The sequence below is a fragment of the Drosophila hydei genome, unplaced genomic scaffold (assembly GCF_003285905.1).
Source record: "Drosophila hydei strain 15085-1641.00,03,60 unplaced genomic scaffold, DhydRS2 tig00008139-arrow-pilon, whole genome shotgun sequence".
Taxonomy (NCBI): Eukaryota; Metazoa; Arthropoda; class Insecta; order Diptera; family Drosophilidae; genus Drosophila; species Drosophila hydei.
In genome coordinates, this window is record NW_022045847.1 from 443338 (window position 1) to 467892 (window position 24555).

Here is a 24555-nt window from a genome sequence, read left to right on the forward strand (position 1 = left end):
AAAAAAACGCTAGAAAGAATACGAACTAATCCATACAGAATCACGAAAATTAACTAACTCGCTTTATATCAAAAAGGCGGAAATCCAATAAATAAAAAAAAAATATTGCAGAATCATTGAGCACTTTAATTTGTACATGTGCGAAATGTTGTAAACTGTACGTTGAAACGCATACGCAATTAAAGCTAAAGTGTACGTGGCAATATTACAAAATGGACTGCTGTTTAAAAGAAAATTCAAGTCAAGTAGACTGGGCTATTAGTAAACCCTTTATACTTACGTCATGTCGATCAACAGGAATACAAGTATCAGTTGAAGCCCTAAAGATATACGTTAATTTATGTAGTTGTTTTCCAAAACACAAATATGACTCAACATCTCGATATCGATATATTTACTTGTAGTTATTAGTGTATAATTTTGCTAGGATGTAAATGTATGTCCCTCAAACTTAATTTAATTATTTAATTAATATACATACATATATAATATAAAACATTGCCTTTTTAATCATCTTGCGTGTGGGTAAATAATAACTTAATAGATACACGTATTTAAAGAATAATGGAATTCGTATTCCTTACAAAATGTAAAGGCAATAACGAACATATCTTGTCTGAAACTATGGACCTCTTAAACTTTAGTTTCAAAGTTAAGTTGTGAGGAAACTCATGCCTCCTATTGGGTGACATCCCTCAGACATTATCCAAAGACTGTGATAAGATAAGTCTAATTCAAAACTGAAATCCTGGGTCGAATCAAGTGAACAGAAACTAATTCAAACTGTTATACAAACATTTTTATGGGAGTTACATAGTATAAGTTCTGTAAATATTCTACATTATTTGGTAGATACACATTTTCGGTATGACTTATTAAGTATTTCAGTAAAATGGGCAGTAAAATGTAATAAATGTTTGACAAGCCAAGCTTATGCCCATGTGCTATGCAATATTTATATTAAATTAATATAATATAATAACAATTATGATATCGAAGAGAAAACAGACAAAATGCTGCAACTGCAATGTTTGTTTTAACTTAAGGCCAAACAGCTTGGTAAGTAATTTCATATACATTTACATAACGGTAAGAATTTCATTGACTTTATTTACCGTAAATAACACTTTTTGAAGTGATATGAAATGTATTTTGTTGTGCATATTTCCACCCGTTGTGCCGGGTATTTGGATATTGGTACATACATATACATAATACAAAATAAATGAAAGAAACCCGGATTCTCGAGCAAAACGGGCACACTAAAACCATCGGAACATCGATAACAATAATCGATTCGAGTATTCATCAGATTTTTTTCTGCAAAAGTGGGTGTGTACTTGTTGGTTTTCAACATTAAATTTCTTGAAGTTTCAACGGTCACGTACCACAGAATATTAAATTAAATTGGTAATTAAATATACATACTTATATTACTCGCTATATATATTATCGGCACAACAAAATACAAATTGACAAGCGCAATTATTTATCAAGCTACTTATATTCAACATAAAGAAGTTGATGTCATATATGTACATATACAAATTTGGTACTTTAAACTAAATTATATATATATATCGAAAAGTTATATTTCAATAGTGGTAGACGTTTCTATTTTTATCAACATGCGCGTCAATTGAGCCTGCGTTGTGTATATTAAAATTGTGTAGAAAGCGGGTTATTTTATCGATTCAACAAATACAGAAAACTATATTACCGTTAGTAGGCATTCATGTATGTGTGAATATGCATATGTATTTGTATTTTTCAGTATAGAAGGGTATTCGTTGGTATCCAATAAAAATGATTTATGTGTTAAATGATATAATGCCAAACTCATTGTATCATTTATTTTAAATTATATTATTTGTCATAGATACATACATTTACAGCGGTTTTTTCTTTTGTATATGAAGTGCGATGTATAGTGATTTACCACGGTCTGCTTCTATTTTCACACAAAAAGCAGAAAGCATAACCAACCTCATGAAAACAAATAAAGGTCAATGCTCGCTTGCGTGTTCTCTTTAACCAAACATAGTACTCTATTGATCTAACTAGTTTGGTTGCATTGATGCTTTCATATGTGCATAAATTGAAATCACATACTGATGGAATTTTTCAATGTTTTAATTCTAGAACTATGTCCGGGAGCCCAAAGCCAGTTAAGAAAGTGCCCATACACTTACAAAGTGCCCAAAATCGTATTTATATCAAGAATGGAGAAATTGTCAATCATGATAAAAGTTTTAAGGCGGACGTTTACATTGAGGATGGAATCATTAAGTATAAAATAAAAAACAATGCTTACAAAAACGATGATATGCTGACTTTATTGGGATTTCTGTAGATTTGTTGGGTCCGCTTCCGACATAACAATACCTGGAGGCGTGCGTGTTATAGATGCAACAGGAAGAATGATTATACCAGGGGGCATTGACCCCCATACACATCTGCAATGTCCTTTGGGTGACAATGTTTCCGTTGACGAGTATGTATTTTCTTAGTAGACTTTAAATTCAGTTACATTTGACTTATTTTTGACAGCTTTTACCGTGGAACCAAAGCGGCAGTGGCAGGTGGCACAACTATGATAAGTAAGACGATCTTCATAATTAATAATTTTCTGCTATTTGATACTAGCAATATAATAATTTTTTATTGGAATTAGTTGATTGTGTTCTACCCAAAAAACACGAATCTTTGGTGGAAGCTTATGACAAGTGGCGCAGCTGGGCGGATCCAAAGGTGTGTTGTGACTACGCTTTACACGTGGGCATAACTTGGTGGTCTAAATCCGTTTCCGAGGAGATTGGTATTCTATGCAAAGAGCTGGGCGTGAATTCCTTTAAGATGTATATGGCCTATAAAGGCCTCTATATGTTAGGTGATTCTGAGCTTTTGGATGTTTTTGAACGAATTCGTTTTCTGAATGGAGTCGCAATGGTAACTTTTACCCATCGGTCAAACCGTTAATATGCAACTTCTATAAGCATTCTTTTCTATAAGGTGCATGCTGAGAATGGTGATATTATAGCCAAAAACACAAAAAGCTTATTAGCCGATGGTAACTGTGGACCCGAAGCGCATGAGCTCTCGCGTCAAGAAGAAGTTGAGGCAGAGGCTGTACATCGCGCTTGCATTTTAGCCCACCAGGTGAGTATTATTATTAAATGTTGTCTTGAAAGAAACAAAAATATATATATAAATTTAGTTGGAAGTTGTATAAAATAAATGCTCGTGGGATCTTGGGAAATGTTACAATATATGTACAGATATATATTTCTTTAATTGATGATTTATCTTTTTAATTTATTATTATTTCCATTATGTATGATGCACCCTTGTACATAAATAAGAATGTATGCGGTATGTGGCACTTGATATAACTCCAATAAATATAACCCCTGATGTTGCTGCACTTTCACAAAATATATAAACTTTGATTGTCTGCTATATGTACTCTTGTGACATACGATTCGAGAGGAAGCCTGATAGCATGGCACTCAGAATCGGTGCCAGCACTAATATCAAGTAACTGGCTATAAGCCAAGCCAATCCTTGAGGCCAGTAACTATTCACAGACGGTCGAGTTCCTGATCAAGCTTCTGGCGAAGTAAGTAATATAGATTCTGGATTGACCAAAAGACTTAACGCCCATTTAATGCATTTGTGAATATTATTTGAAAACATCATAGCAGAAAAAATCCATATTACCAATAGACACTTAACAATTATTCCTCATAAAATCCAAATCTGCTTAGATGAAGACACCCCTATACGTTGCTGGTGTCACAAGCAAGTCCTCCGCAGAACTCATAGGACGCGCCCGTCGCAGCGGTTACTCCGTGTTCGGTGAAACTCTTGCAAGCTCTATTGGCCGCAGTATGAGTAGCGTTGGCAAATCGGAACGTGTTTATTATATTACCAGTCCACCGATTCGTATGTCTGCAGAAACGCCTAGGCAACTGATGAAATCCTTAGCATAGTAAGTATATTATTGAGCCCAATCCATGTTCAGATTCGATGTCATTGAATTGGAATCGCCTTCTATTTGACAGTGATGATCTACAGGTGACAGGTAGTGACAACTGTACATTCAATAAAAAACAAAAGGAACTTGGTCTATTAGACTTCACTAAAATTCCAAATGGCGTTAACGGTGCTGAGGATCGAATGTCGGTAGTGTGGGAGAAGGGTGTGCATCAGGGCGTTCTCGATCCCTGTAGATTTGTTGCAGTAACAAGTACTAATGCAGCAAAAATCTTTAATATTTACCCGCAAAAGGGACGAATTGGTGCGTTATACTATATGTTCATATGTTTTTATGTTGCTGTATCTGTATCTTTTTTAATTAATGTGAATGTTTTCGCAGCTGTTGGCTCGGATGCAGATATAGTCATATGGAATCCACAGGGTACACGAAGCATTTCCAAAGACACCCATCATCACGCTTGTGATTTTAATATTTTCGAGGGTATGACTGTACATGGAGTAGCTGAATATGTTTTAGTGCGCGGTCGCGTATGTGCCGAGAATGGATCAGTTCGCGTTGCAGAAGGATTCGGACGTTTCATACCAATGGCGGTGCGTCCGCCATATGTTTATGATATTGTTAAGGAGAAAGTACACGTGTCCGAAGAGCACCCCGAAGAAGCTCAAAATGGAAATTTGGCCAAAAAGTTCGCTGAATTGGACATTCTAATTCCAGAAGAGAAAACAATGTCTGCACTGCTCGTTGAAAATATGCCAATTATGGCAGGAGGTTCCCCTTGCAGCACACCTTCTGTTCGCGGCCGTGTTGATGGCAAAAGAGACATGCAGGAGTCATCGTTTTCGATTAGCGGTGAATTGGCTGAACTATTAGATTTAATTGATTTTATTCAGTTATTAATCTCCTTTCAGAGGAACTGGACAAATCCGGCGTTCGTTCTTGTATAAAAGTAAAGAATCCCCCTGGTGGGAAATCCTCTGGATTTTGGTAAAATGTCCAGACGACTATATAATATAATCGCACAACGCGATCCTTATGACCAGAATCAGCGCTTATCTAATCTTATATACATACATGCATATGTAAACTATAGCCGAATATTATTTATTCATACCGATTTCCAACATAATGAACAGACATAATTATCTTCGAAACTCAGCGGATATTGTTTATTCTTGTTTGAACAGAATTGTTTTCATATTTTATTTGTCATTTTGAGGCTAAAACATAACCCGATTATTTTTGGTATTTTGAAGACAATTAATGAGAATATGTACACAATTGAATGATTTTACGTTACGTTAGTTATGCACTCTTTATTTAAAAATTATGATTGGTAAACTATTCAAAATTAGATATTTGATTATAGATTAACTCAAAATACAATATACAGTTATTCTCGCTGAATACATAATTACATTTGTTTCTTCAACAATATACATATATATTTCCTGTTGCAAATAAAATACGCCTATATCTGCCTGAATAGAGAATTTGCATTTAATAACTAGATCTAATTTTATTCAAAATAATTGGGAGTTTATCTTAATGATCCCGAAATTTAATAACATAAATTTAATAAATTAACTCATAAGAGGGAGAATACAACTTTTTAGTTTTACCCGCCTGCTTTCTTTTAATTACTTACAGTTTGTTAAAGCAAGCAGTATTACTCTTTATAAAGTCATATGAATAAAAAAATTAATCAAATAAATTTGTTTCATTTAACTGAGTTGGGCGCAATCAAAAACACTAAAATAGACGAGTTTACTGCTTAATATATATTTTCACTTCTGTATTGGCTTAATCTCTAAAATCATTCGTAGTATAACCTAAAATTGACTTAATAACTAAAGTTCAATAGCAATGACAATTTATGTATTTGCGCTTACGGGCGGCGATTGTGAATAATGGAGGTGTAGGAATGCATGCGGCTGCCGAACATAATTGTATGGATTGTGAAGAAAACGCTGTGAAGAGAACTAAATAGTCATTTAAAGTTAACCAACTACTATAAATTATTCCAAATACATACCATTTCCTCTCCCCACATTTGCTTATAGCTTTTTTAAATAGGCAGCACATTTGACAGCACTGCTCACTTGCCCGGTATTAAGCAGACTCAACTTCTTGTGCTTAGCGCGGAATTTCTTTACATATGCATCAATCAAGTTTTTGATTTTATGGGGATTAATTTCACCAGAGCGACTGTGGCAAATCTACAAATGTGTACAGTAAAATTATTACATTGTTCAAGTTGTTGCATCTGCCACATACTTTTGGTACAGCGCGTCGCATGATATCCTTATAATCATCTTTTGTGATTACTTTCTTATTAAAATGGGGTTTCAATACCAATTTTACTTCCTCAACAACACGTTCCTGGCGGTTTAACTTCCGTATAAACTGAAAACGATTTTGGTTCTAGTTTTATTAGCATTTAATTTTTAAAATCTTTACTTACCCTATCCTTGACTTGTAAGTCAACCGCCGAATTGGGCAAATCGTCATACACTTTTACGTGCTCCTCGACTAATTTGTTTCCTGAAACAATAAAACAAGAAGTTTATAATAAATCACTTATTTAGTAATTTTAACAAGTGTTTGAAAATGGCAACAAACCAAAGTAATATTAATTAACTTGATAAATTATTATAGTATTAAATTATTAAATTATTTTCAATCAAATCATAAAAATATATATGTAAGGATAAACTAGAAAATCAGATCTCTAATTGATTCTACGCAAGCCATACATCTCTATTGTTATTGCTATTGTAAAGTAAATAAAAAAGGATTCTTCACAGATTGCATTCATCCTTAACAGCATATAGGATAGTAAATCTAGAGAATCTGCTAAAATAGAAAAGTATTTTCAATGGAAACCCACCTTTGATTTTTGATTTGCGTTCGTTTTTGTTATTTGCACGTTGCGGTTTTCTTCCTCCTGAATTATTATACCGTGATGACATTCGATGCTGGCCCACTGGAGAGCTGCTTCCAAAAAGATTGTCAAACATCTCCGCTTTACCTGTAACACTATTTTTCGAACGTCTATTTGATCCGATTGCATTACCACCTTCCGGCGGGGGCTCAAATAGGTCCTCATAGTCTGCTGAACCTGGAGAGTATGGACTTTCGATGTCCATATTAAAAGAGTCATCCAGCACATTGGCTATACCACTAACACCGGTGTTGCCGTTACGTATGGTGCCACTACTTGATGGCAGGTTCGCTATACCACTGTTGCTGCTAGCCACGCTACCTCCCGCTTTGGGCAGGGTTCCTAATTTTCTTACTAGTGTCGTTGGCGGACTAGAAATAACAGGTATGTGCTGCGAAGCGGACACAGTAGTACTACTTGTAAGCAGGACATTTGACAAAACTGTAATTGTATTATCGGTAAGCTTATCGTCGGCAGCAGAGGCCGCCAGCGCTGTGCTCATTGTAGTACTGTTGAGATACGATGCCGACGATACGTCGCAGGTTTTATTAGTCAGTTCTTGTTGAATGTTGTTGCTTGGTTTATTCATAAGCGCCATGACCAGATCCACTGGATTAATGCTTACACTCGTATTTGCTTGCGAGGTTGGGTTACTAGTGCTCGACAGTGTCGGCGTGCCTATGTTAATGTCCACCAGATCCTCACTGTGGCTGTTGTGTTTCTGATTACACGATTCAATTTTCTCCGTACCACTGCAAACCGTTCCGCTACCGCCAGTGGAAGCCTGTAACGTCATTGGCTCAAGATTCTGGGCAGGAGTTGGTGTTGGGGAGCGCGGTGATAGTGAGGGTGACTTCGTCGGTTCGAATGGATCATATGCATCGGGAGAACAAGGCCCCGACTCAGGTGGCGTGTTCGGACCAATCTTTTGGGCTGAAATCAAGCCTTCGCTTGCATGTGGCTGTTGCGGTTCGTCGTCTATAGCACCACGCATAGAGCAAACTGTGTCCAACTCGTCTGCAGAGTGTATATCGTCGGCATCGTCATGCAGCGGATTATTGCGCACTTTGTGTTGTTTTTTGGCGGGTAAATTGAACTTCACTAAATGTGGCTCCGGTGGTGTCTTCGGACCAGTCGTTTGTGGCAGATTATCATATGAAGCTTCCAAAATAGTTTCCATGCACGTCGACGGCGTTTTTTCACGTTGTCCATTCTCTCTCATCATACCACTGTGATCCGTTGCCGAGGCAGCGCTATTACGACGGCGGTCGCGCCGTAGCACAAGTTGGTTATCATTTGCATCTTCGCTATCAGTCAGCACAATGACATCGGCAGGCTCTTGATGAACTTGAAATGGTGAGCGCTCCAGATCTATAATAGCTACAGGTTTGGCATCTAGTTTTTTCCGCTTGCGTTTAGACTTCTTGCTCGTTATGCCGCTACTGCTGGTCACCCTATCTGTGGAGATGCGCCGGCCTCCAAGGAACTCATCTCTCGTCGGCGGCAACGTTACCACAGTTTGCTGCTGTGCTGAAGCTGCCAAGGTGCTGGTTGCTTCCTTGTTGAAGCTAACGCTGACAAGAATATTGTTGCCCGAGGCGAATACTTCCTTAGAGGGCAACGGTTCAGGTGTCATGGTATGGCGCTTGCGTTTTTTGTCTTTGCGCTGCTTGTCAAGCGGCTTCTTTTTTTTCTTGGTTTTGTCCCGCTTGGGCTTTACTTTTTTCCCCATTACTGGCGTCATGCTGAGGTGAGGATTTACAGTATAGTGGGAAACAGGCGCTTGTGGAGACCCCAGGGGCGGTGTCCAGGAAGCAGGCTTTTCACCACTTATTCCAGCTCCGCTATCGTGAATGAAGTTAAGATGTTCGGCAGAAAGACTGGGCGTAGGAGATGGTGACCAATGCATTGCCGGTAATCCCGTTGACGATTTTTTCGACTTCTTGCCCAACTGGGGCGCAAGGAAATCATCGGCATCGTCAAAAGGATCACGCTGCCTGGAAATACGGCGCTGTCGACCCATTGGACTACTGCTAGCTGGTCGTTTCTTTCCCTTCTTCTTCTTATCACTCTTCTTTTTCTTTTTTTTCCTTGGACTTTTTGATAGGCTGCGACTTAAACGTGGGGTATAACGTGGCGAATAGCAAGGTGAATTCTTTGCTCCCTGCAAATTGCGGTTGCCGTTCATTCGCGTCGGTGTATTAGACCGAGAACGCAGTGACATTGTGCTATTACTCCGATGCAGCGGACTGTTACGATGCGCTGCTTGTAATGGTTGTGAATTTGACGCAGACCGCTCAAATCGCCTTCTACTCGGTGACATTGATCTTCGATGGACGTCTTGGTCATGTTGATGCCTGGCATGTCCTAAGGGTGGAGAGGGCGAAATACTAAAACTGCGAAACCGTTTCGGTGATACTGAGCGCGTGCGTGATCGCGTGGAGCTTCGTGAATAACTACGCGAATGTTGTCGCCGCTCACAGCTATTGGAACGACTTCTAGCAGATCGAGTTGCGTCGCGGCCATAACGATCCTTTTGGTGATGACGCGAAGCACTAACGACATTGCGCACATCATAGCGAGGTAGCTCGCGTCGTTTAGGCCGTTGAGAATTTATCTGCGATTGATATTGATTTTGATTCTGATACTGATGATGATGCTGGTGGTACTGCTGTTGGTATTGGCTTTGATGGTGGGGCTGCTGGTACGTTCTATGCTGAAATTGTTGATTGCGAAAACTGTATCGTACTCCGCCACGGCCGCGACCAAATCCTCGAACATTTTCACGACTCCTAAAAGTAGACCGATGACGACCACCATTAGGACTATGAGAGTGCGATCTTGATCGTGAATACGATTTAGACCGAGTATTACGCCTACGGCTGCGTGGTGATCTCGTAAGACTACGACTGCGACTGTGATCGGGACTACGATTACTGCAGCTGCGGGTGACAGAACGTGGTGAGTTAGAGTGGGAACGACGGGAATGAGTACGATCCTGATGATGTTGTTTATCCCCACGGTAATTGCGGTCTTTTCGGCGTTTTCCTATTTTCTTGAATGTCTCAGAAGTTTCTTTGCCTCGCTTAGCACTGCGCTTGGATTTACTAACTTTGTTATCGTTTTCATTATGATGGCGACTACGACTACGACTGCGTCGTTTTGACTCGTTTTCATTGGTTAATTCTTCGTCTTCGGAAATGAGTTCAGTATTCATGCCGGCCAAGCGCTTCTCATCGTCTTCGACAGATTCAGATGCTTTGGTATTGCTTTTCTTGGCTTCACCTGATATTTCCGATTTATCGTTTTGGCTAGCGGCCGCGGCATCTTCTTCAATGTGCTTTTCATCCAAACAGGGCGTATATGATCGGTCTTGGTGTGATTCGCTGCTTGAAGACTTCGGCGTTGCGTCGCCTTCGTTTTTTTTCTTCTTTCTAGCAGTAGGTGCATCCTCAATATTTTCTTCATTGAGCGCCTTCTCAAATTCTTTCGGTCTATCAATATCTAACTCTTCCCAATCACTGTCATCGTACAGTTCCAGAACACCTTTACTCCGGTCTGCCAAGCGTCCATCCTTGATAAGAGGGCTAGGGGTACTCTGTGCTTTTGTTTCATCATCATTGTCGGGTTCCTTGTTAGCTGGGGTGGCAGATGCACTTAAGTCACAGTCCAAATTGCTACCTTCCACATTATCATTGCTTTCTTCGACGTTGTCGTTATCGCTTTTGGTGGATTTTTGTATGTTTTCCTTCTCGTCCTCTTCCTGTTCTCCCGTTGGGTTTTCCGGTTCGTATAGGTCACTAGCAGCATTGTGATCTTCATTGCCACTGGCGACTGCTTCGGTTGCATGGGGTTCTGGCGGCAAAGGTATGTCTTCATCATCATCTAATTGTACTAAATCTTCATTCATGTTGTCATCATCCTGAGTAAGTAAAATAATTTTAAAATTGAAAGAAATAGTAACATATGACGGTTAGCATGCAATGGAAAATCATGGCTTGAATAGGAGCTATATACTGACAGACTGCAGCTAAGCCTCAATAACTGTTAAACCAAACTTATTTTTTGTATGAACTACTAATATTATAATATACTATACCCATTAATAAATGAGAAGAGTATCAAAATAGAAGTTTGGCAATAGTTAGTAGTGCGAAGGAATAAAATATATATTTATATATATTAGATGCACAAGTTATATATGTATATATAGCAATATTCGGTGGTTTGGCGAACAAGTATTGGTTGTTATTAAAATATTATTTGTAACTATCTAGACTTTCAATATTTTTGCATTGTATTAGTATTTAGTATTTGGACACATAGATTTTATGCCATTTCTCAAACATTTTTTAAACATAATTCGGACCATTCGTACCTGATCTATGTTCCCTGCGGCTTTTTGCGGTTGCGCGAAAAGATCTGTGGCGACTGCTTGCGATTCCTGTGAGTAAATGGAGAAATTCGGGCAGTTTTCATCGTCGTCGTCGACATTGTCGCCTTTCTTAGTAGCAGTTTTCTTTCCGTAATCGGTATTTATTTTAAACAGAGAGCTATTCCACGATAAGCTGGGCGGTGGCGTCGGTGGTGGTGGTACTGACAATACCGGTGGCATTGATATGCGAGCACCGAGAACGGGTGCATTAATAGGTGCGGGCAGGCCGCTAAAAAGTTGTCGCTGCTGCTGCTGGGGAATTATGTGAGCAAAACTTGTAGATGGGGCGGCAGCCGGCGTTAAAGGCATACGTATGCCGCTAGAAAATGACGATTGGCGGGATTGCTGCATATTCTGATTGCGTTGTTGTTGATTAGTCGAATTAAAGCGAATGTTGAATGGCGTAAAGTTTGTGTTGGGTGTAGAATTGTTGTTGCCGCTGTTGGGGTTATTGTTGCTATTAAAACTTTGATTGCCGTAACTGGATTCTGCAGCTGAATTATCAGTGTTATTCGACATGCCGCCAGTTGAATGTTGTTGGTACTGATTAGCAGCAACTGCACTGCTACCACCGCTTCCACCGCTGCCTCGAGTGTTGTTGCCACTATAGCGATTGTTGTAGTTGCCAGTACCACCTCGGCCTAAATTAGGTCCGGAGCCTCCACGCTGATAAAGTGGGATTTGAGTGATATGTTCCGTAGGCTTCTTTACATCAGTTGGTTTAGTTGGTTGGCTCATTATCGTTGCCATCTGCGGTAAATTCAGGGTACCATCTGCGTTAATATGGACTTCGCTTAGATTTCGAGATGCATTATGCCAACGATCTTGCAGTTCCATTATACTGGATAATATATCACTGGCGGCACTAGAGGCTGACCCGCGGTTCGGTGCTGCTATGCGTGCCTTGCCTTGAAGAAGTGCTTTACGATTCCGTGGTGCACCTATGTTAGAATTTCGAACTGATGTCTGAACTGCAGTTGATGCAAAATGGTCATTATTAATATCACCTCCCATATCATCGAGCACATCGTCGGTATCGGAAAAATACTCCAAATCGTTGCGACTACCGAATAGCGTAAAGCTTGAGGCGCTGCCGCCGCTTATATGTGACCCACGTACTCCGTCTATTTTGACTCCAAGCTGTTCAGCTAACCGTCTGCTTGCCGACATTCGCGTAGTTTCTTCGACATTTCTGACGGAATTTTGCGAATTTATTTTACGGGTTACTTTTCGCCTTCGTCGACGCCGTATGACCTTTTTTCTAGTCTTGACTGCGAACTTTTCATCAAAATTATTGAGATCATACTCCACTACATAAGTGCGATGTGTTCGTCGGCTACGTCGTTGTCGTCGTCGCGATGTGCCGTTACGTCTTGTTGTTGTGGTACGTGTGGTTCTCGTTGTTGTGATATTCCGACTACTTCGAGTTGTGGTTTGTGTCATTGTTGTAGTTTCCAGCTGAGCTTCTGCTCTCGACTGCCTCGAGGAGGCCGGCTGAGTATGCCGCAGGACCGCTGCTCGTATACGTTCATTTTGACGAGTGCGTAGAATTCGAGGCTGCTGGACTTGGCGTACACGTAAACGTGTCTCTGGCAATCCCATTCCACGAATGTCCTCGTACAGCGTGTGCAAGTCCTCGGCAAGCTCTAACTCTTCGTCTTCATCCTCATCGTTCGAATCAATACAGTTATCACAGTACCAAGAACCTGCAGGTATTTCAAAAAGAGGTGGATCTAAGCAGTCCATGTGATAACCTTGGTTACAGCTGTCACAAAGAAGCATTATCTCTTCACGGTCCGGTCTGTTGCATATTTCGCAATTAGTCAATTCGTCGTCATTGGCCATGGCACCAGCAGCATATTCTTCATCGTCTAACACTAGCTCCTTTTTGGATTTGCTCAGATCCACGCGAACTTCGCGCACGATGTTACGTCGCTCAAAATGGTCAAGTACAACGATTTTATCAAACGCAAGACGATCAATGGGGCAGGTTTGCACATTGTTTGCCCATGCCTCAATGCAGGTTGCACAGAACATGTGCTCGCATGTTATTGGTCTTCCAATCTCTTGGTGACGGAACGTCAACAAGCAAATTGGACATTTCTCCAATAACTCATTACTGCTGCTGTCCGAACTAAAGCCGACATCAAGATCCAGTTGGGAATCCGTCCTGGTATTATTATTGGAAATACCTTTCTCATCCTCACTATCATCCTCGGAAATGACCAATTTCTTTCGTTTCCTTCCACGTTCGCGCTTTCTTGTATTACGTTCATCGACCTGAGACAAAATGTAAATATATTATTGTTAATAACCAGATGAAAAACATTTGATACTATTTAAATAAAGCAAATCGAATAAACCCATACTGAAATTGGCAATGCATTTCTTTTCTCTGAAGAAACAAAACACCTCAACTTTCCGTCCGATTGTTTATATTTTCATTTTTCATAGACATGGAATATTACACCATATTTTTAAATTAAATATACAGCTGACCAAGTTTGTATTTATTATGTAGGTATGTGTACGGTTTTCATGTTAAAAAGCTTTACCTCACTGTTGCTGTCTGGATCATTGTCTGACGGAAGACGTTTTGTATCAGCACGTCTTCGAAGCTGACGACCAGATGTATGCGCAGCTCCAATTACATTAGCGTCCCGAACAACATGTTGACTGCGGGTACTTCGACAAGGTTGGGGAGCTGACGCGCCTGGTAGCCGCGCACCAAGGTCAACACCCACACTCACATAAGCAGAGGCAGGGGCATCATTGTCATTACTTGAAACGGAACACGAATCATCCGCGTCCGTGTCATCCGAGTCCTTAAATTCTATTCGCATAATTACACGACGATTTCTCTTTTCGCGATCATTACTCTGTACAGTCTTCCTGCTGCAAGACGGCTGATTCATCTCTGCATCGCTGCAGTCGCCGGAATCGGGCATGCTGATGCAATTTTGTTCGTATGTATATGTCAATATAAACGGACTCCCAGTTAATTAACAATTCTTGACTTAAGGGTTTTAACTTGCGAATATATTCCTTTCCGAGGAATTGGTATGTATTTCTGTTTATTTTCAACTTTTATTCCTTGTTCATATACGATTTTTCTACTTCTTCGCAGCTACATTTTTCTGTTAAGTTGGCTGCGCTTACGCACACCTATCGATTTATTGTAAATAAGCAAGTTATATCGGCACTCTTGGCAGCGTCTCAAACTGTAGAGGCCGCTGCTCTTAAATTCGACACAAACTTGCAATGCTTCACAAACTGTTATTTCAACTGGTTGTCTCCGGAAGTCAAAATCACTTGCATATGAACGTGTTCTATATCTTTACAAGCCAGTTAAGTTATTTCAGTTGAATTAGACAATGCTGAGATATTTTAATTTTGCAACACTTATAATTACAAATTTTCTTGTACAATTTATTCACACACATACACACACACACAAACGAAGCAAGCCAAGTCAAAAGTTATCGAAATATAGTCATTGACCACTATCGTCAATAAGCAATTCAATCGATAGTTGCTAATGGTACTGGCTTATTAACTCTGACAGTAAATTTTTGGCTATGGTCATACTTAACTGTAACTTAAGAGATATGTATCAAAATATAATATTACATGCTAAAGTATAACAAATGCCATCTAAACCGGGAGAAACTTTCATGAAATGCATATTGTAACTTAATTAAGTTAAATGTTTGATAGCCACACAACCTTGGTTTGTATTTCGATCAATTCGTATTTGATATTATCGATTACCGATAAAACTTATAAGCATATTCGCAGATTTCGGCGCTGTGTGCGCGCTAAAAAGTAGTTATTTGCTGCTCAGTTCTCTTTAAAAATAAATGAAGTATATTTTGTTACAACAAGCAAGAATAATTCATCAACTTTAAACAACGAACTTATAAAAATCTAAAATCACTTTCTTAAAATATTACATTTGGCTTCACTCGTTCGCTTAGTATATGACGAGCGAGAACGAGGCACATTTTTGCACATAAAAAGTAAAGAATACAAGCTATTATACATTTGGAAAGGAAAAAATGTTTTCAACTCGGAAAGAGGTGGATGAGCATGTCCACAAAATGTTTTCGAAGGTTCCACCTGGATCAGAGGTTAGTTATACGCATCAATTATTTTCGTGCATTGAAGTTTTTTTTAGCAACGCTTGCGAAATAGGCGCCCGCCATTAAAGCGCATACATACATATGTATATATTATGTATGTACGTATTTTTAAGCATTTGGCTGTCGGCGTCTCTTAGCATGATGCCAAAAAGCCGCTTTGTGTTAGATGTGTATGAATTTAACAAAACAATTATTTTCTACTATTAATTATAAATATAAAAACAGAATAATCTAGAACGAATACTAAGTTAAGATTCATACAATCAAATAAATAGTTCATATTGCAATACTAATTGAGGTTATGTTCATTTTGCTCTACTCTTATAAACAGCGCGACATGAAGGGTTGGGCTGTTGGCCGCTTGTATAGCAAAATACAAGAATACTCAAAGGCTATTGAGCACTTGAATGCGTTTTTAAAGGTCAACGATGATGCCGGCGCCCATAAGCTTATTGCTCGATGCTATAAACAGATGAAGAATCCGGATTATCAAAAGGCTTTAGATCATTATCAGCGCTCCATTCAGTTAAATCCGAAGCAACCTGACGTTATAAAAGAGTGTTGCAAATTACTTATTGAACAAAGTAACCTTTGCAATCCAGACAGGGCCTCCTTTTGGTTGGAGTTGGCCAGCAACATAGAAGATCTGCACGAAAGCGAGTTGTTGCTTGCTCTACGCATGCGCGCTACAGCCGGCACAGTAGATTCGGCAGAGCAGAATAATTCGATGGAGCTGGTTATTAAAAAGGAGCTGCTGTCGCATCCGAACAACGCCTTATTGCAGTTGCGTCTGATACAAACATTCTTGGAAAAAAAACGCATCGGTGAAGCCTTCAATTATGCTTACAAAACGGAAATTGAAATGCCTGCTCAGTCTCAGTCGACTGAGTGGTACGATGCAATTTGGATGGTGCTTCTCAAATGCGAGTCAAAAGAAACATCCAAAGATTGGCCATTCTGGCAGTTATTGCTTATCACCATCGATCGGCTCCTTCAGCTGAACCTCCAGTCTGATACCAAAAGCAGTTTGGGGGAAAGCATTGCCCAGCTCTTTAAGTTTGATCAGTATGTACACAAATTTAGTCTCCTTGGCGATCAGCTATCGGTTAACGGCGGACATGAGCTGCACCAGTACTGCCTGGAACACTACTCTGGACAATTTCTTCTACACGCAGTAACGGTCCTCTTTAAACGTGAAATGCTAGGTAACAAAAACAAATGGTTCAATACGGTTCGTGCAGCTCTACCTTTGCTGTTACTCGGATATCAACAGAATTCAATTAAGGCAAAATCGTCTTACTGGCAACGTCACTGTAACAGTGTGCAGCAGAAGCTACTAGAGGTTTGGCAGAATCAAGCCGCTTTTCGTTGTGCCCAGTTAGGGCGAACGCTATACGGCTGTGTGCAAACTGCAACTAATGATGTCGGTAATCAATTGCCAGGCCTTTGGCCGAGTAGCGCTGAACTATTAGCGACAGTACGGCAACAATGCGCTGACAGCCAATGGCGTTCTCAGCTCTATCAACAGTTATATACGCATCCCGAAACCAAATTGAAGGAAAAGACTTCCCATTTGGTGCGTCATCAGAACCTGCAGCAACCACTATATGAATGGCCATCAATCGCCGAGATTGAGGAGTACGAACAGATGGCACTTCAGTTAGCTCCACCAACTCTCGAACACCATGTTTACTTAGCGCTTAGTGCAGAGAATTTGGCTGAGGCGCCGCGCGTGCGCTTCTACAAAGCGTTTCGACGAGATTCTAAAAAGGTTTTGAGCAACTGCAGTGTGGACACTCTAAGCCAGCTGGATGTTGACATATTTCTGTATGCAGTTGTGTTACAAGCACAGCGTAAGCTGCAGGTCCAGCGGGATAGTTACGATAGCTCTCATGTGGGCAACCGCAATGCGGCCGACCGCCCGTTTATGTTACCCTTCGCAAACATAATTGGACGGAACGAGTTGATAACGACGGAGCAAAACACCTGGTGGAATGTTATGCAGCGAATCCACGATAATATAAATATTGGTGAAAACTATCGCGTTGACTATCGCGATCAACTCCAATTTGGTCTAGAGGTGATACGTTGCCAGAATGAACCACACATTGAGATAATCATGCTATTGCAGCTTGGCAAGTTACTGGCCAGTCGTGACGATGCTTCTTATTTGGAACAGCGAATAGAGGCATTTTATAAACTGGGCATAAACATGATGAAACGTCATCAAGAACATAAGCTGGAACCATTTTACAGGTACTTCAAGTATTTAAATTCTAGTGCAAGCAGCGTCTGGACGCAGATCGAGAAGTTGGCCGAAGAAGCACTTTCATATCTAAGCAGACGGTCAGCTAAAGTGGGAAATTTGCAAGAATTTGTGAAAGATATACATGGTCTAAAGCTGCCAATGGCCACTTATCTGCAAGCGGAGTCCTATCGCCAGCTTGCAGACTCCAGTCACACCTCTCGTGTAGCGCGTCAAAATTTTCAGGATCGACGCATTGAATGCCTGAGAGAAACTAAAGCTTTGCTTGGTAATAATCAAGATCATCCTCTGAGCTCTGTGGTGCAGCGTGAACTAAAGGTTTCTTTATCAGACGAACCCTATAGTTCACCTGAACATCATAATAATTCAAGTACATATGAGGATGCAGAGGATGATTTTTATACTGGAGCTGCAAATGCTCTGAATCGCTCGCACAATAGGTCGAGACGCCAAGCGGAGTTGCAGGGGATCGCTACCTTACAGCTCGAGCACACAATAAAAGAGCTCAGCAAGCAATTGGATATGCTTAAGGTTGATGTAGGTGGTGGAATGGAGGCTATGCGACAGGAAGTTAAAATGTTATCTGACAAATTTGAAAGTCTTGAAGAGATACTTAAAAAATCTAAGATAAATAGTACTGAAACTCAATCACGTGATGTTGACGCTGCTGCAGCTGCGGCTGCACTCGGTCTTGATGAGTTCTTAAATATGGATGATGCGATCCAAACGAATTACCTGAATTCTGCGCCACCAACTCATAACGCCCAAGAGCGATTCTTTCCGTCAGCTGGAAACGCTGCTCATTCGAATGCAGCATATGGCAGTCCAATGTTTAATCAGAATCAGATGTACAACTACTTTGCTAGCCAAGCTCACTTTATGAGAACGCCTCCGGCGGCAAATAATATGCCACCTTCTTTCTATGGTAAGTTAGCACAAGCATTAAAAAGTGTATTAGATGTTTAATATATATTTAAATATATATATGTATTTAATTATATATTAACTTTTTAAATCGCTTTATAGAATTATTTGTATAAACTGTATTCTTATTTATTTAAATAAGTGTTATACTACAATTCAAAATTCTTTCAAACAAACAATATTCAATTTTGGTTTTTTTATATAATAATAATTAATATTGTTGGTTTAAACTAGTTGGCAATGTATCAAAAGCGAAGTAAAACTATCTAATTGACAGTTCACACTTTATTTATTTAAGTATAAGCTTAATTAAAAAAATGAATACATATATATATATTTTTTTTGCAGGACCACGTCCACCGGCGAATTTTGCAGTGCCGCCTAATATCTACCAAAATCCGCAAGGCGCGCCGTTTATTGAGGGCCTGAATTATGGAATGGCACCGCCGCCACCCAGCTTGGTAATTCCGCAAGTTTCGCAGACGCAGTTCAGCCAACCTCCAATGTCATCGAATGCAAACTTTTTCAACAGTGCACAGTTTGTGCCTGCGTCCGGCCAAGTTCAACAAAATATTGTGCAAGCGTCTCAACAAATAGCGCCATCGGTGCCAGCTCCTCTAACGCAACAAAAGCCTATTTCAGCGATAACATCAATTTCACAATCTGCAGCTGCAGTGATTCCTTCAATATCGACATCTGTGGTAGCACCCCCAACTTCTGCGAATCTGTCTGCTGCACCTGCGGGTCCCATTACAACGACTGCCACGTCGGTTACTTCCGCCACTGTGATATCCGCAGCTCCAGTGTCAGTTCCATCGGCTGTTTTTAATCGCGCCCTCAATAATCAACCCGTGGAAAAAGAGCCACCAGCTAATGTTGTTATCACTAGCTCTGATCCACTTCCCAAAACAGCAGTCGCTACTGCCCAGCCTACACTTAGCGTCACCATACCGCCACAGCACATTAAGCCCAGTTTAGTACAGACCACAGAACCGCCTGCTGTTGCCGGCACTGATTTTACTTTTAATCTTGGCAATAACAACGTTTCTGGCAACATATTCAGCGGGCTTTCTCCATCTACGTTTTCATTTAAGACACAGGTTGCACAGGCGGCGGCCGAGAAACAGAGAGAATTGGCTGCGGATGCAGCCAACGACAGCGTCGGTAATGATCCAAACAGTAGTATTGGAGCTGGTGATGCATCAGCTGAGCTGGATTATGATCCGCGACCAGATTTTCAAGGCATCATACCGTTACCAGACGAAATAGAAGTGCGCACTGGTGAAGAGAATGAAATTGTTGAATTCAGTCATCGAGCTAAACTGTTTCGACATATTGACAAAGAGTGGAAGGAACGCGGTATTGGTATCATCAAAATTTTAAAGAATCAAACGAATGGCTGCACACGTATTTTAATGCGTCGTGATCAGACCCATAAGATTTGCGCAAATCACAAGATTACTTCGGGTATGACTCTTACCACACCAGAGCAGGACAAGGAGGAAAAGTCCTTCCTTTGGGCAGCCAACGATTTTGCAGACGAAAAGTTAAAGCTGGAAAAGTTTCTTGTGCGCTTTAAGCTGGCTGAGACAGCCAAAGAATTTAAGTTGGCATTTGAAAAGGCGGAAAAAGACGCAGTAAAATTGGAAAAAATAACTGCCGCAACGAGTCTCGCCAAGAGTAGCGTCGCTAACAGCTTTGTGACTAGCACACCGGCAACAAATGCGTTGGCCAAGCAAACAGATTCAGCTAAGTTGGGTGGTACTCAACCCAAAACTGATGCTGTAGTCCCCAAGACATTGTTTGGTAATTTACCCAGTACAACAAACACTACAACTACAACCTCGCCATTTGCCAATTTCAACTTTGGCAATTTGGGTACTAAGCCACCAGCTGTTAATTTGTCCTTTGGCAGTGTGTCAGCTGTAGGTGACACTAGTACTACAAGTACTAATAATAACACGGCTTTTACCACGGCCTTTAACTTTGGTGGCAACCTCTTCAGCAAACTGGATAACACACAGAAAAATCAGCAACAAACAACAACAACAACAACACAATCGCAGCAAATTAATTTAAATCGGTCGAACGCATCGGACGCGGATGGTGAAGAGGAATATGTGCCGACAGCACAATTTGCGCCTGTGATTCCATTACCGGAGCTTGTCGATGTTGTTACTGGCGAGGAGGATGAATTGGTACTATTCGAGCACCGCGCTAAATTATTGCGCTTTGAGAAGGAAACCAACGAGTGGAAGGAGCGAGGATTGGGTAATATTAAGATATTACAATTGAAAACTGATCCAACTATTGTGCGCTTGCTCATGCGCCGCGAACAAGTGTTCAAATTGTGCTGTAATCAGCGTCTTCTACCAGACACTAAATTCCAATATGCAAAGAATTCGCAGAATGCGCTGACTTGGGCAGCACAGGATTATGCCGACCAAGAGCCAACTACAGAGTTGTTATGTGTGAGATTTAAGACCGCCGACGTGTGCAAAGAGTTTTATGACACAATACTTAAGGCACAGGCAGCTATGTCACAAAAAGACTCCAATCAATTCAAACAGATTGAGAAAAATGTAAATAAGGATACGGAAATCAAAGTTCAAGGCTTTGGGGATGCTTTTAAGCCGAAAGCCGGAAGCTGGAACTGCCAAGGCTGTTATACCGTTAACGATGCGACGCAGCTTTATTGTTTAGCCTGCGAAGGTCCCAAAGATGACACTGTTCCAGCTAAGTCATCAGCATTGGGACAGAGTGGGGCTCTAAATTTAAGTAGCAGTGCCGGCAAATTCACTTTTGGTTTTGGCCAGAGCACTGTAACACCAAGCTTTAATTTTGGTACAAAAGCGACGGTGGAGAAAGTGCAACCTCCAGCTGAACCTGTTACTACTACCGCAAATGCAAAATTCGCTACTAATTCTAGTGATGGTATAACGAGTACTAAGCCAGATGCACCCAATGTTTGTGGCTTCGGCGATGCATTCAAGCCAAAGACGGGTAGCTGGAATTGTAATGATTGTTATACTCTAAACGATGTAGCACAATTGTACTGTGTGGCTTGTGAGGCACCGAAGGATGACAGCGTGCCAAAGAAAGGCAACAAACTTGAAGGAGGAGGCTTCGAAAGTTTTCTAGCTCCTTCAACCGCCAAGTTTACTTTTGGTTTTGGAGCGCAACCTCCAGTGCCAACCACTAAATCATCAATCATAGAGTCAAGTGCATTGCCCAGTAAAAATACTGAGGGTAGCATCTTTCAATCATCCAGTTTTAGTTTTAAGCCAACGACAGTTACAAACAGCAGTTCTTTGGCTTCTAACACATTTAGTTTCTCAATGCCAAAGACACAACAGCAGCCTAAGAGTCCCACAGGAAATATGGGAGGAGCCGATGTAAGCAATGATGATGAAAACAATTTAGAAGACGAGGAGAATAATGCATATTTTGCACCCGTAATTCCGTTACCGGATAAGGTAAGTAACATACAATTATATATTATATAAATAAATAAATATAAATAAAATATTTTTATAAAATTAATCTAACCTTAGATTGATGTAAAGACCGGCGAGGAGGATGAATTTCTGCTCTATGTTCAGCGTGCCAAGCTCTATCGCCTGTCTCAGTATGGTGAATGGAAAGAACGTGGGCTGGGAAACGTAAAAATCCTTCGTCATAAGGAGACCAATAATCTGCGTGTTGTTATGCGCAGAGAACAAGTCCACAAGATTTGTCTGAACCATGTGCTCAACTCATCCGTGATCTATAAGCCCAAAGATGAAAAATCCTGGTTGTTTGCTGTGCACGACTTTAGTGAAGGCGAATCTGTATTGGAACGATTTGCTTTGCGCTTCAAGAATGCGGACATCGCGCAGGTATTTCATAATACAGTAAAAAGCGCGCTCAACGGTACCGCCCCGCCTATTACCGAGGATAATAACCAGCAACTAGAGCAATTGAGTGCCACTGATAGTAAACCCAATGATGATCATCCTGTTGTTTCGGATGAAATTAAGATGCTCGCAGAAAAACTGATGCTCAGCTGCGAGTTTCTAACTGCAGAGTCAACTTGCAGCGGTTGTCGTGGTTGCGAGCCAGAAAAGTTTGATTATGGACATCCGCCAAAGTTTGAAGGAGCGCCTAATTCGCTTCCACTGACATTACCCGCCTTAAAGTTACCTACACCCAAAATACAGGAAGAAGCTCAGGTGCAAGATGGATCGTTATCCAATCGAGGCTTACTTAAGGCAAGCTCTCTATTAACCAACAACACTTCAGATAAATCGGGTAGTTTTGGTGGTTTTAGCAATGCTGTCTCCGCAAACTCTACAGCAGCCACAGATGCATCTTCTAAGGTAACTACGAAGAAGCCGGACGATGTCGGAAGTGGTTTCGTTTTCGGAAACCCTGGTAAGAATTGATTGATCGGTTAGGATTTATTAATTGATGCATCTTAATATACAGTTTCCATTTTATCTCGATAAATTTTGTTTTTAGAAAAAGTATTTGGACACAGTACATCGCTGTTTGGCGGCAACACAGACAAGACGCATCAGTCTATTTTTGGAGGCTTTAGTGGTTTGGATAGCAAGATTAATAATCAGACAACTTCGATATTTAGCAATACAGGAATACCTCAGGCTGCCAATCAAAACGAAATGTCCAAATTAATTTTTAGTCCATTCGGAGACAACAACTTAACAAAGCCGAACAGTAACATCTCATCCGGGGCTACTTTTGGCGGCATCGCTGGATCGAGTGTGGCCCCCTTATTTGGCAATCAAACGAAAGATAAAACCATCTCATTTGCGGACATGGTAAATAACAAGGATCAAATCAAGGATAACAAAGAGAATATTGCGGAAACTATTGGAACGAAGACGGGCATCGGCTCTATTACATCTGATCAAAGCAATATCGATTGTTTCTCTGGCTTGGCTGGGGGTGATGATTTTGCAAGTCTGGCAGCCAAGGGATCCAGTAATCCGATTGGGTTTCAAAAGTCGGAGTCTGGCGGTTTTTTTGGATTAACACACCAAGATGCGTTTAAGAACTTCAAAGCGTCGTGCAAAACATCTACACCAACAGCAACACACGACAACAGTGTCGAAAACGTTAATGACGATGACAACTACGATCCGCATTATGAACCCATCATTGCCTTGCCCAATGAAATTGTGGTGAGCACGGGGGAGGAAAACGAGGTGAAGTTGTTCGGTGAGCGCTCAACGATATTTCGCTACAATTCGGAATCCAAAGAATGGAAGGAGCGCGGTAAATTCAGCAAAAAAAATGTTCTAATAATGTGATTAATGAATGCATTTTTGTTTTTAATAGGAGTCGGCGAGTTGAAGATTTTAAAGCATAAGGACTTGAATACTTATCGCATAATATTGCGTCGTGAGCAAATTTATAAACTGGTAGTCAACATGAAGATAGGTGAAACATTCACCATGGAGTACATGAACGATCAAAAGAAAAGCTTCATTTGGGCGAACTTTAACTATGCCGAATCTTCCGAAGGGGTAGTGGAACGTCTTGCCTGTCGTTTTAAGAAGCAAGAATGGGCCGATAAATTCTTTGAGACTATAAAAATGTGTGTAGCCGACGCGAAAGCGTCTCATGCGAGAGAAGGGTCTCAGCAAAAGGATGAAATTGTCGAACCTTGAATTAATACTTATGTGTCCTAAGCTTAAAACTAATTCATTGTTATGTAAGATTGAAAAGTAATTAATAAAAATGAAATGAATTCATATTTTGAGCTCGACTTTTATTTTATCAATGCCTGTAAGCGGTCTGTTATGTTTCGTTATTCGCAACCCTGGTTGCTATTGTGTTTTTCAG

At 40.5% G+C, this 24555-nt stretch overlaps 3 protein-coding genes across 8 annotated transcripts; 2 read left to right on the forward strand and 1 right to left on the reverse strand.

Annotated features, from left to right (window-relative positions):
- Positions 1-1043: 1043 nt before the first annotated feature.
- LOC111598519 (dihydropyrimidinase-like) lies at positions 1044-5226 on the forward strand. Of its 6 annotated transcripts, none has more exons than XM_023313799.2 (10): positions 1044-1059; positions 2143-2289; positions 2354-2494; positions 2551-2600; positions 2675-2949; positions 3013-3159; positions 3768-3991; positions 4065-4300; positions 4379-4849; positions 4909-5226. In XM_023313799.2, exons 2-10 carry the CDS (start codon positions 2147-2149, stop codon positions 4986-4988), a joined length of 1767 nt encoding a protein of 588 aa, XP_023169567.1. In that variant the 5' UTR covers positions 1044-1059; positions 2143-2146; the 3' UTR covers positions 4989-5226. The 6 variants fall into 6 exon arrangements, with proteins under 6 accessions (XP_023169567.1, XP_023169563.1, XP_023169564.1 ...); XM_023313795.2 differs by lacking the exon at positions 1044-1059 and adding an exon at positions 1318-1410; XM_023313796.2 differs by lacking the exon at positions 1044-1059 and adding an exon at positions 1562-1737.
- A 470-nt stretch (positions 5227-5696) lies between these two features.
- On the reverse strand, positions 5697-14825 carry LOC111598646. Its single transcript, XM_023313993.2, has 7 exons — positions 13932-14825; positions 11320-13656; positions 6888-10863; positions 6462-6541; positions 6275-6403; positions 6033-6216; positions 5697-5967 (listed from the first exon to the last, which is right to left on the reverse strand). The coding sequence occupies exons 1-6, from the start codon at positions 14322-14324 to the stop codon at positions 6055-6057; spliced, it is 7077 nt and encodes a 2358-aa protein (XP_023169761.2). The 5' UTR covers positions 14325-14825; the 3' UTR covers positions 5697-5967; positions 6033-6054.
- A 355-nt stretch (positions 14826-15180) lies between these two features.
- Positions 15181-24466, forward strand: LOC111598645 (E3 SUMO-protein ligase RanBP2). The gene is made up of 6 exons (XM_023313992.2): positions 15181-15506; positions 15850-18709; positions 19057-22184; positions 22263-23121; positions 23209-23985; positions 24049-24466. The coding sequence occupies exons 1-6, from the start codon at positions 15435-15437 to the stop codon at positions 24378-24380; spliced, it is 8028 nt and encodes a 2675-aa protein (XP_023169760.2). The 5' UTR covers positions 15181-15434; the 3' UTR covers positions 24381-24466.
- The last annotated feature ends 89 nt before the right edge of the window (positions 24467-24555 follow it).